We start from the raw sequence: 12,848 nt of genomic DNA, 5'->3' as shown, positions 1-12,848 counted from the left end.
CACAATAATTGTTACAGTAGCCAAGAAAAATAAAGCACAGGAAAACTAGTTTACAGAAATAAGGTAAAGGTAAAGGGACCCCTGACCATTAGGTCCAGTCGTGACCGACTCTGGGGTTGCGTGCTCATCTCGCATTATTGGCCGAGGGAGCCGGCGTATAGCTTCCAGGTCATGTGGCCAGCATGACAAAGCCGCTTCTGGCAAACCAGAGCAGCACATGGAAACACCGTTTACCTTCCCGCTGTAGCGGTTCCTATTTATCTACTTGCATTTTGACGTGCTTTCGAACTGCTAGGTTGGCAGAAATAAAAAGGTGCTATTACTGAACAATACTATCCACACTGTTTAAGATATGGTCTGTAAACCCAAAACATCCCAAGGAGAAGACCACTGCAAGTTATGATGGAAGGAACAGGTTACTTGAAGTTTGCTCTAAAATTCCAAAAGGTATGGTCATGAAGCGATGCTTGCTATGCCACAAAGACTTGTGTGTGTCAGCAACGAAGTGCACTCTTCCAGCGGGAAACAATAATGCCAGCTGGAGTGAAATGTTTCAAAAATGAAGGGCAAGGGATTAAAGTGAATGGTACAGGTGTCAGATGGCTTCATATACAGAATCATAAAGAATTTTTTTGCACAATTTTAAATTCACTGGCTCATCAATGTAAGATTTCAGATACAATTGAAGATGCTAGAGTTCAAATGGCAATGGAGAGAAAAGATATGGCTATTGCACAAGCAGCACACGGGTTGATAAATTCCCTCCCCAGTGAAGTTCATCTGGTGCCTACATTGTTGTTTTTCAGACATCCGGTTGGGGCATTTTTATTCTCTCAGGCATTTAAAATTATTTCAAAAAAAGATTTGAGTGAAAAGGAAACAGTTAATCGCTGTAACTGAGTTACCCATTCTGCTGACTTTGGAAAGTGCAAGTACCTTGAGATATATTGTATAAAAGCAGTATACAGTACAAATACTTCAAAAAATAAATAATAAGTAGCTTTTTCCTGCCATATATGCCAAGCATCATGAACCGGGACTGAAGAATTCATTTTTAAAAAAAGTTAAAATGTAATCTACTTATGCAATTAAGTAAACTATATATTTAAAATAAAAATCAACTCCACAGCATGATCAAGACTGTCAATGTAAATCAGAAAATCACTTTTGAAATAAGAATGATTGGACATACGATACTCCACTTTCCTTATAAAGCTCATTATAAGGCTAAATTCCAAGCTAAACATTTCATTTTCAAAATGCATAAAAACACATTTCCATCATGATAGTTACATTATCAATTCCAGTATCGAATACCATCAACTCCTTCTCGCTACTCTGATTTAGAGAAGCTGAAGACATGAACAAGGTTTACTGATGCTTTCTCAGCACACTTACCTGCTATAGGGATCCCTCCTAGACCTGTGCTGTGTTGTGGTGGGAGGTTTAAGTCCAAGAAATTACTATTTGAAGGGGGATTTGCTGTGTGGTTCAAGTGCATGATGTTATTGCGTGGGAAGGCCATCCAAGGATAGCGAGCAGCTTGGCCTGGAAAACTGAAGGAGTTGTAAACTGCTCGATGCTGTTGAAATTGCGGGAACCTCTGTGGCAAGACTGAAAATGTGCTATTGAGAGAGTTGGCATTTGCGGGCGCAGCAGGATGCAGAAATCCAGAGCCTGACCCTTTGGCGGTTGTAGTGTGAGGGGAAGGGTTCTGGAGAGACGTGGGCGAGAGGGAGGGTTGGTCTTGGACCGACAGTTCCTTCTCGATCAGGTCTGCTAAGGCTTTGCGGGTGATATCAAAGGGATCAAACCCCAAGTCATCTTCTTGCTGTTTGGAAGAACCAAATCCAAACGCCGCTTGCCAGTCTGTAGACGAGGATACTGGGATGGTTTCTGTGGGATTTAAAACAGGTTATTAAAGACAAACTTGCATTTCCCCCAGCTTAACATGAGTCAAAATACTGACCAATTTCCCTTTCCAATACTTGGTTATTCTCATTCCTAAGGCAGTTTCCCCCAGCCTGGTACCCTCCAGATGTTTTTGATTATAATCCCCGTTGGTCCTGGGAGTTGTAGTCCAAAATATCTGGAGAGTAACAGGTTGGGGAATCCTATCCTGGGGGCAACTGGTTTTTACATTAAAGCTCACAATATCCTTTATGTTCTAGTGGTGTACAGTTACCAAGAAAACAGCTTTCTTTATCTTTGCATTTTTCTTCCCTATAGTTCTGAACTGATCCTCTACTTGGGAATTCCACATTCCTGTCTCACCTGAAACAAGCCCTTTCATAAAATTGAGGTGGAGGCTGTGTGGGCATACTGGGGAAGTTGCTGAAAAATCTGGCAGAAGCACCTCATGGTTTTCAAGATCCAACCCTATGAATTTCCCATCCACCTTCTGCAACACATTACAGTAGCACTTCTTCATCTTTTAAATGTAAGAAACCACTCTTTCCACTACATATATTCCTTGCTAGTGGCTAGATGTCCTACATGAAGAAACTTGATTAAGAATCACTTCAGTTGCTAATGAAAATCTCTCACTGCTTGCAATTTTAAGCAAAATGTTCTTATTGGTCTCATTGCTCATTAGCATCAATGACCATATGCATACAAGCACAAAGTATGATTTATGTGAAGTTTTCTTTATTTATGTTGAATCTTTATTTTGAATTGATATTTTTACCATCTATGAAAAAGGTAAAGCACTTTACAAAATCATAAGTAATTGTGACATATTCATAAGTTCTTTAAACTGGAGCAGTACTGAGCAGCACAATCAAGTTCATGCTAAACTGTAAGTAAATATAAGAGCCTGAAGATATTATTTCAAGCTATTGTGTGCATGGGTTGTCTAACTAATACTATACCTGATGTGAAGAGGCTCTGTGGCTCTGGTGCCATGGGCCAGTCATTTGAAGTCTGTGGGGAGCTGGGAAATGGAGGGAGCCCACTTGGAATAGGGTTGGGGTGCCGGAAGTTGTCCGAGAAGAGAGACTGTGACTCTGTTATAGCCCCTTCAAAGGGAGACCGTGCACTGTGATTGGATGAACTGATGGGGATGACTGAATTGGATTTTGATAAGCCGGGTGGTGGTGAAGGTGTGTCACTATTTGATATCTAAAAAGAAAAGGAACACAGTTTTACAATCGTACAGTAAAAACAGTTTCTTCTTTTAACAACCATTTGGTCATTTCCAAATAACATGTGTTTTCACAGCTAGTATAAAGTTTTAATCAACCAACCATCTTATGCAGCTGATAGGCAGGAAGGTATATTTAAGATTATGGCAAATAAATATTTCAACACACAATATAGTCCTTTTGCAAATATAAGGGTATGCAGTTGACAAGAGTTAAGAAGTGTTGGTTCTCAAATCTTACCTGCTGTGAGTTATCACAATTTCCTATACTGAGAGAATCTGAAGGTTTGTCGATAGTGCTAGAGAGAAAGAAAAACTATTAGGCAAATGTAAAAGACACAGCCTGAAACTGTAGGAATTAATTTAAGTAGTAATTTTAGAAAACCTAGTTCATGGAGGTAACTGACAACATGCTGATTAGCTCCATCTTGCACATTGCGCTTGTTCATTGTTACTCAGTGTAACCTCACAGCAATCAAAGTTTGTCTATTTCCCCTACTATCAGCCCCCAACATTAAACTGGTGTCCATGAAGCAGACACCATATCTATTTATAAGAGCTTTGTGCTCAACTTGAGATTGATGGAGCCCAGAGGACTCCCAAATTTAGATTTCAGCACACTGAGTTGTGAAGAGAGGAGACATGAAAGAAAGAGAAGAGGCAAAAGGAATAAAGGTAAAAGAGAAAGTGAATGAACCAATAAAATTCTTCACCACAGCAGAAAAGCTCAATTCTCCTTTGTGCTGCTTCAGTTTCAAGACAATAGGAATACTGTCACAACCTCTCACTTAAACACAACAGTAGACAAAACTGAAGCTCCAGCCGCTCATGCATCCACTCACCCAAAATCAGAACAGCAGAGCAACAGGAAGAGCCAGGAAAGGACAAGACAAAACTTGGAATAAGATCAGCAATTTTAAAAAAACCAGGAAAAGAATGAGTTGAAGAAGGAAAGGTGACAGCAGGACAAGGAGAGATACCAGATCAAGTGCTGTCAAAAGCTAAGTGAGCGAAGGGGATCAGGCCAGGCATGCATGATGGAAGGTGCACTGGCTGGGTTCAGGCTGCAAATGTATGCTAGCACAACCTGCAGTATTAAGTAAGGCTAACATTTGAGACACTAGAAGAAATCAAGATGCTAGAAAATGAATTGGCTGATATGGCAGTTCAAATGGAAAATAATATACTGTCACCATCTTGTTGACAAACCCAGCAGGTGTTACAGTAAGCCACAGGACAGCAACTGATGGACAAATGCAAATATTCAGAAAATATCAGCCTGATTTGTGACTTTAAGACTGAAAGTGTCTCACAGCCAATGACCAAAGCATCTGGGTTACACAGTTGCACAAGTGAGCTTCCTCAGTGGTTCAAATGTGAAATTGCTGATCTTCTAATAAATATGTAATTTGTCCCTAAAATCAGCCTCCATACTAGAGGAATGGAAACTGCTCAATGTTTAAAAAGAATCCAGCTAAGACTTGGGACATTATAGGCAGCTTAACTTAATATCTAGTCTAGTAAAACTGGTGGGCAGAATTATTAAAAACTGAATTACCAAACATGCAGAAGATCAAGTCAGGCTGAAGCAAAAGCAGCATGGCTTCTACAAGGGCACGTCCTGTCTCACCAAACCATTAAAGCTCTTTGGGGGTGTCAACAAGCATGTAAGTAGAGGTATCCAAGTTGACATTGCATACTTGAGACTCTCACAAAGCTTTTGATAAATTCTCTCACCAAAAGAACCTAGAACAAGTTTAGCAGTCATAGGAAAAGAGGACAGGTCCTCTTACAAATGAGCAACTGGTTAATTAATAGAAAGCAGGAATAAATAAACTATTCTTCCTCTATAGGGAATGCAAAAATTAGTACTGTAACCAGTGCTTTTTAACTTGTTCATAAATGACCTGGAGTTAGGGGAGAGTACAGAAGTAACCTGGTTTGCTGATGACACTAAGTTGTTCAGGGTATTAAAAACATAAAGAAATTGCAAGGAACTCCAAAAAGGTAAATTGAAACTAGGTGAATGGGCATTAAAATGGGAAATGTAGTTTGATGTGAGCAAGTGAAAAGTGATGCATAGTGGAGCAAAAACCCCTAACTTTGCATATGGTTGTGACTGATCAGGAAGGAGATCTTGGGGTCAAACTGGATAGCTCAATTAAGATGTCAACCAAGTGTACATCTATTAAAACAGTCATATATATAAAAATAAATATATTTTCTTTTCCTGCACTAGTTAAACATAAAAATTTCAAACACCCTAAAACGTAAGATTGTTAAGTAAAGACATTTGAATAAATTACAATATTTGACACAACAAGACCAATTTCCTTTCCTTTTTTCTCAAACATGTTAGTTTTGCCACAAGTGCATACTCCCACACTTGCTCTATCCAGTCTCCTGCATATGATATACTTTGCAGCCTCCAGTACTTTGTGTAAAGCACTCTGGCTGCAGACACCATAATTCCTTATGCAACCGAATGACAAAGTAATCCTAACAGTTTAAAAAGAGGGAGCGTCAAGCAGTTAAGTAAATCATTTGCTGATTTTATCTCATTATCTCAGCCATTGAGTGTAAATGAGCAGAATCACTTCCTGCTTTTAAGATTGATACTTGTGAGGTGTGACCCTGAATTTAGTGATCTGTCAAAGCTATACTGTACTGGTCAATCCCAAACTCTTCCTACAATAAAGTCTAATTCTAAGCACATAGACATATCTCTGTTTTCACATGTCTGTGGATGATATAGGACTGGATAACCAAGACTATATACAGTCATCTGAATTAATTACAGAAGCAGGAAGTCAATACAAGAAAGTATTCTAATTTTTTAAAATAAAAATAAAAAATCCTTCCAGATACTGAAGAAGTGTGCATGCACACGAAAGCTCATACCTATGACAAACTTAGTTGGTCTCTAAGGTGCTACTGGATTTTTTATTTTTATTTTGACTGCGTCAGACCAACACGGCTACCTACCTGTAAAAAATTTTTTATGTTTCCATAACGTATTCTGTATTCCAACAGAAATACAAACTCAGAAATCAAACGACCACTATACCCCAAACTGCAGCCCTCCAGATGTTTTGGCCTACAACTCCCATGATCCCTAGCTAACAGGACCAGTGGTCGGGGGAGATGGGAATTGTAGTCCAAAACATCTGGAGGGCCGAAGTTTGGGGGTGCCTGGCCTACATTTTAGAGATGTTTTGGCAGAACACTACTCTTTCAATATCTGTTGAATTATCTTAAATCCATAGGCATTGACGAAAACATATAAATGTGTATATTACAGTGGTGCCTCACAAGACGAAATTAATTCGTGCCACGAGTCGCTTTGTCTTGCGATAATTTCGTCTTGCGAAGCGCAGTTTGCTGCGGCAAAAAAAACCCCAAACCACTGATTTGTCTTGCAAAGCACAGCCATAGAAAACTTTGTCTTGCAAGTCACCAAAAACATCACAAAACACTTTTGTCTTGCAAGTTTTTCGTTGTGTGAGGCATTCGTCTTGCGAGGTACCACTGTACATTGTTTCAGCCCACTTAACACTAAATATATATTTAAGCAAAGTATGGAGTAAAACTAGGTCAAATGGATTGTTTTTTCTTTATGTGTAAAATTATTTAACACTTATAATGAACTGAAACTTTAAAATTAATTATTCAAACACAAAAATTAATTATTTCTTAATTCTTTTCTCATTATTAGAAATATTGCAGTCTTTCAGTCCTGCAGCCAGAAACACAGCTGTTTGATAGAAGTTGCCAGATGTTCAAAACCCCTTTACAAATAAATAGGCTTGAGTTCCTATTAAGTCTCTGAATGCATGCCTCTGAAAATCTTGATATCTGGATTAGACCTATGATCCACTTAGAGGAAGCGCTGAATATGGTTTCAAAAGTACCAAATCAGCCCATTTTAGGCGTAAGACTAGCCACAGGCGAGGCTGGAACCCAAAGATCCTTAAGGTAAAAATAAAAAGCTCTTCCACTCATGGAGGAAAGGTTGCCAATTTTTAATTTCAACTCAAGTCCTTTTGTACCATGTTAAATCTCGCTCTGAAATGTTTTCTAACCTTCAGAAGTGGTTGTGAGATAGTGGTGGAGGAAGATGAGACAGTAGTGGGGAAAGATGAGAAACTCCTACTCAGTGTGTGGACTTTTGGATCCTGGTCAGCTGAACCAGTACTACAGATGTGTAAAACATTTTCAGATCATTTTTTCAGGCTCATAACTAAACAAGAGCCTAAGAGATGCTTAGCTTCATATAAAGCAATATTGCAACATTTCAATAGTGCTATGGTAATCCACAATGGAATAACTAAAGCAGATCACTTTCTTCTCAGCAGGACAGCTTCAAAATTAGGTAATGGGATGTTTTTTCTAAATAGGAAAGCTCTTCTATTGACATTCTACTTCCAAAAGTGTTGACGTCTGCAATGATTTCTAGTGATGAAGTCTGAAGTATTAGGTCAATGTTAGAGCAATAATACAAGGTATTCAGTAAGCTACCCTATTTCCTAATAAGCTTCTTAGGCCCAGCTCATACATTACTGGTGCAACATGGAAGTAACCTCCTGTGTTCTGGTGCCTTATTAATACTAGAACAAGAAAAATGGAGTCAGGCAACTTATATGGCCACTTTCCCCCACCTCAGCCTATTACAGTTGGGAAACTAGAGCCTAAGAAAGCAGTTTCCACGCTGCAACAGCACACATCAGTTTTCCCAATTCAAAAGCATAATATAAAAGCATGTAGCTGTGCTATGCAACTTGCATTTTGAATCCAGCTTGTTAAAAGACCCACAATGATGCTTATGATGCAAGGGACATATTGCAGCAATAAACACAAATCCAGGAAGTCTTAGTAGTCTTAAGGGAGGGGAAAGCTGATGGATCTCAATCCAGTGCCATACTTGTTTAACAAAATGCCTGGGTGAAGAGTGTAACGTACTTAGATCTGCCAATTGAGACTAAGCAAGTTTTTCTCTTAAAGAATATTGAAAATTGTTTGCTGAAGTGAAGTACGTGGTTTGCTAGAACACAGACGCAGAAGGAAACTTGTTTCAAAATGCCTTGCCTTTTCACAACCCTTACCTTTAAAAATCATCTTCTGGCCTAGACACAGACTTCTCCTGAACAAACTGCCCATTGCAAAATAATGTGCAGTCCCCCCACCTAGGCATCACCTAGTGGTTCAGGCCAACCATTTTAATCTGAATCCAGCTCTCTTGACAGAGGCTAGAGAATCATCCCTCCACATCAGTGAGAGAGAAAGAAAGCTAACTAAAGTATAAAAGGCAGCACAATTACCCGAAATCTGAATCTGGACCATCTGGAGTCATGTGTTCTGAGTCTGTGCCATTTTCTAAAATAGGAGGCGTTTTCCTGTGTTCCATTGTTAAGCCGTTGACTGATTTACTTGAACTCTGTAATGATGGCCAGGCATCTTTGTTATTACTGTTGGGTCTGGAAAGAGGTGAAAGTAAAAGAGAGTTCAAGTTATGGAGAAAATCTTAATAGTGAAACACTGGGGAAATTATTCCTCATGCCATATACTGTGTGGAGGAATATGGAGGTCTTCAACAGAAATGTTAGCGTCTGCTACTAAGACTGTAAAAAGAAACTGTTTTCTTGCACCAGGCAGGCTGTTTATACTTAAATTTGTGTGTGTTTTTAAATTAGGTGAATCCCACTAAGACATGTGGTCCTTAAACTGTTCTTTCATCCCAACATTCTCCAGTTTTATGAATAATGTTACCCCTACCCTCCTAGTTCAGATGCTATATCCATGCTTTGTCCTTGAGGATTTCCCCCATGTGACCTGCATTATACACTTCTGAAATATCACTGTGCCAGGTCTAAGTTGGTGAGTTCTAAGTTACCCAATTCGTCTCATTTCAAGTATTTATTCCCAAAGTTTCAGAACTCAGGCTAATATAAAGCATTGATCACTAAATAAGGTTCTTTTGGTGTATTAAATTATTTGAGAGGATTAATAAAGGTAAACTGAAGCAGGGAATCACATCTTTAAACAGACATTCCCTGCTGGGTTTTGTATGTATATGCCAATAAATATTAATATTAAACATCAACATAATTATAAATGTTTCTTTCTCCTTATTAGTCCTTTACTTTCACCCTATTTTTGAAATCACCATCCCAGCAAGGAATGAAGGATATATAGAACTGTAACTTATAATGATTATTTAGAGATCTGTGCTCTTTTCAAAATGTGTATCTTGTCTTGCCATTCATTCCTTGAAATGCAATAAATTTATGAGTTCTCAAAATGAATGTGGAACAGACACACCCTGCTTTTTAAAACCAAATGACACTGATCTAACTAACAAAAATTGATTGCATTTTCAATTTTCATATTGATTCCTCATCTTTCCATGCATTTCTGGACTGGTTCCATTAAGCAGTCACTACAAGAAGGTAAATATGGCACTGTCAGTTCCATTTACCAAGTTGAAAATTAGTCTGCCATGTAATTCTTATCTGCTTGCCTACCATGTTCTAAAGTTTACACCCACATAGAAGTTGCTTGCCTCCATCTCTTCCAGATCTGAATGTTGGTAACTGATGAGTGAACTCACAAACTGGCTACTTCTCTGTCAGCATTTCAAGTTACTGCCCACAAGAACTGTATGAAATCAGAAAGCAGTGGGAATCACAGCCTTTTCTATGGACCAATGGAAGTCAAGTTTGAGTAGAAAAATTCATAATAAAGAAATCATGAAAGAAAATCTTTATGAAGTATACAGCAGAAGCATTTTCTATTTTGAATGCAGAACCAACTTATTTGCCACTTAGATGACACTTGTTTCAGGAACAAAACTGAACTCTATGCTTAAGAACTTAAATTCACAGCAAAGAGTGGCAAAAAACATCAAAACGGATGACAAGATGATAGCAAGAACCTAACATTTATTCAGTTTCTTCAGCTTTCAAGCTTACTGGGATCTTATAAAATAAATCACTGGAGATTTAACACTGCTGAGACAGCACAGACAATTAAGAATGAACCAGTAGGAAGTAAGCTTATTTCTACTTTGTTTTATGGGCCAGATAGAATGGTCATGCATACCCAATCTATCTTGGGCCTTTTTTAAAGAATGGTAATTAAGTTCTTGAGAAATTCCTACTGCAGAGACTGGACAGAGCCAAATTTGTAGCCATTTCTAAAGACATAGTCTTCTTGCTGTTTCTTCTTGCCTTATGATGTGACTCCATCAGGTCTCAAACCACACTGTGAGAAAACATGACTTGACTCTTGCATGTTTGGTTTATTTTTTTTAATGCTTTTGAAGAAACAGTATTTATCTCGCAAAGCTCACAATAATACAATAGCCAAGAGTGTAAGAAGGTATGAGAGGCTAGCACATGACAAAACTGAGCTGATGTCCTGCCCAGAGTCAAAGTATCAACTTTCCTTAATACAAGATTTGTATTTTCCTTTAAGAGGCAATGCTGATCCATTAAGATTTGGCACTGGAAAAATTGTTTAGGATCCTGAACAAGGTTGCTCTTGAAATCGTATTTGAAAAGGATCCCCATTAAGAAAGGATCTAAAGAGTGCAATTTATTGTTCACCAATCATTTGCTATGGTCACAAAGTTCTGGTGTTCATTTAGAAATAGATTTTCCCATTCATTTAGGTGTCCCTTTTTAATAGTTGAAGAGGCTAAACCAGAGGTGATAGTAGTCTGACTACCATTCAAACTCAAGAAGTACCTTGCAAGCACAAATCTTATGTCATATTCTAAATATTAATGGTGTTTCTGCCATTAAGTTATGTAAACTTCTCCAGAAATAGACAACCACTTAAAATTGTTACTTGGAACAGATAGATGCTAGGTCAAAAAAAACCTCAGCAACCTTTCATTAAACAGACATACGTATAAATCTATGTTACTCTGTCAAAGTCTGCACCTTACATATTAGCAGCCAACGTATTGAAACAAAAATCTCAACTAAGTTGCAATGAGTCAGAACATTTTACACTAACTTTGTCTTTCAGATGAGTCCTTTGTGGCATTCTCACCTTCTAAAGGCAAGGCTGAACTCACACTTTCATAGTAATGTTGTGTTGTATTTAAAATGAGTAAATCTTGCATTTTGTATTTCCAGTTTAATGACATGCCCTGCTATTTCACACCAAAACATACTATTTTACAATTGTAAATGATGCACTAATGCGAACATCTGCTGAAACTTAAAACTCAGATTGCATCCAAAAATCCTATCAATGTAGGTATAAGTGCTGAGATGTGTGCATCCCACATGCTCAAATGTGGGATAAAAGCAGCAGATTTCATTTAACTAAATGCATGCACAGTTGTTTGAAAATGCAGCATACTTCTGTATAATGATGCAAAGGAAGTAAGATGTCAAATGTGCTGGCTTAAGCAGTAAGGCAGTGAAACAGAGTGCTGAGAAAGAGGGGTAAAGGGGGAGGTTTGATGAAAACTAAAGAGCACACGCAGAGAACCTTTACTTACACATCATACCTCTGTAGTGAAGTCACTTTGTTCTTGTTCTTGTCAACTGCATTTGAAGACAGCTGGAGGAAGTTGGGGTTTAACTTGTATAATTCCTGGAGTAACTTCTGTTCATATTCTTGATGCTTACCAGCCTGGGGTGGGAAAATAGTTATAAAATAATGCAACTCTGCCAACCTGGTAATTTGAAGTGAAATCTTCTTTACATCAAAATTTCATTTCTCATGTTCAACTAAGAGAAGCTTGGTTATTTTAAGCTAGCCTAGTCCACGTCCCACCAAATCACAAGACTATGACAACTATTTTGGCCTCTTTTGTAAGAATGTAAATTCATTGCTGCATAAGGGAGTTTATTGTAAGCTGGGTAAGACCTTTCTAATTTCACTGAAAGGTAACCTCAGAACAATTCATAGTAATGAGTACATTTCATAGGTGTACCCCACAATGCCCATTTCAGTTTCTTAGGTAACCTGCTCAGAAGGCGCAGAGTGATGAATCTCTCACATGAGTTTCTAATTTGTACAGTGGTACCTCGCAAGACGAATGCCTCGCGCAACAAAAAACTCGCAAGACGAAAGAGTTTGCGTTGCGCGAGGGACTCGCAAGACGGCGAGGTTTTCTATGGCTGCTGCTTCGTCTTGCAAAGCGCAGCCATAGAATGTAGCGCAGGAAGGCGGCAAAGGAAGATCAGCTGTCAGCGCGGGAAGCTGACAGCAGTTCTTCCTTTGCCAGGGGGGACGGAGCCGAAGCCAAGCGCTTCTCCCCCCCTGCCGCCTCACACACAGCCGGCATGGGACGGGGCTTCGGAGAAGCGCTGTGCCTTCTCCGAAGCCCCGTCCCATGCCGCCGCCAGTCCCCCGGAGCCCATAGCCCATTGATTAAGTTTCAATGCATTCCTATGGGAAACCGCGACTCGCAAGACGAATTTTTCGTAGGACGAATTGAGTCCTGGAATGAATTAAATTCGTCTTGCAAGGCACCACTGTACGGCTTTCAGTTTTCTTTTAAATGTAGGGTTTTTTGTGTTTCTAATTTGTTTTTATTGTCCATTGCCTTTAGATGATCATGTAGGAGATTTACTATTATATTATATTTATATAATACATAACTGCTACCTTTTATTCACAGCTCAGTTTATGTAACTTCAAATCTGCAGCAAGAATGCTTCAAAGTCTTTATTTCTCCTCTCAC

At 38.8% G+C, this 12,848-nt stretch overlaps 1 protein-coding gene across 7 annotated transcripts in view; it reads right to left on the bottom strand.

The window, feature by feature from the left end:
- Positions 1–12,848, bottom strand: part of CNOT4 (CCR4-NOT transcription complex subunit 4) — a 73,889-nt gene that overhangs the window by 36,632 nt on the left and 24,409 nt on the right. For 4 of the 7 annotated variants that reach the window (XR_009558273.1, XM_035128358.2, XM_035128348.2 and 1 more), the window contains exons 7-11: positions 11,658–11,791; positions 8,464–8,619; positions 3,387–3,444; positions 2,874–3,123; positions 1,399–1,896 (exon numbers count right to left, since the gene is read on the bottom strand). Coding sequence is in view for 6 of the 7 variants with exons in the window: in XM_035128358.2 (XP_034984249.1) it covers positions 1,399–1,896; positions 2,874–3,123; positions 3,387–3,444; positions 8,464–8,619; positions 11,658–11,791 (1,096 nt within the window). In the remaining variant the exon portion in view is untranslated. The remainder of the gene's footprint in view (positions 1–1,398; positions 1,897–2,873; positions 3,124–3,386; positions 3,445–8,463; positions 8,620–11,657; positions 11,792–12,848) is intronic. The other 3 variants (XM_035128352.2, XM_035128356.2, XM_035128350.2) reach the window with 2 other exon arrangements.

This window comes from Zootoca vivipara, chromosome 10 (assembly GCF_963506605.1).
Source record: "Zootoca vivipara chromosome 10, rZooViv1.1, whole genome shotgun sequence".
Classification (NCBI taxonomy): domain Eukaryota; kingdom Metazoa; phylum Chordata; class Lepidosauria; order Squamata; family Lacertidae; genus Zootoca; species Zootoca vivipara.
Note: the sequence above shows the minus strand (reverse complement) of the source record. Positions and strands in the feature narration are given on the sequence as shown.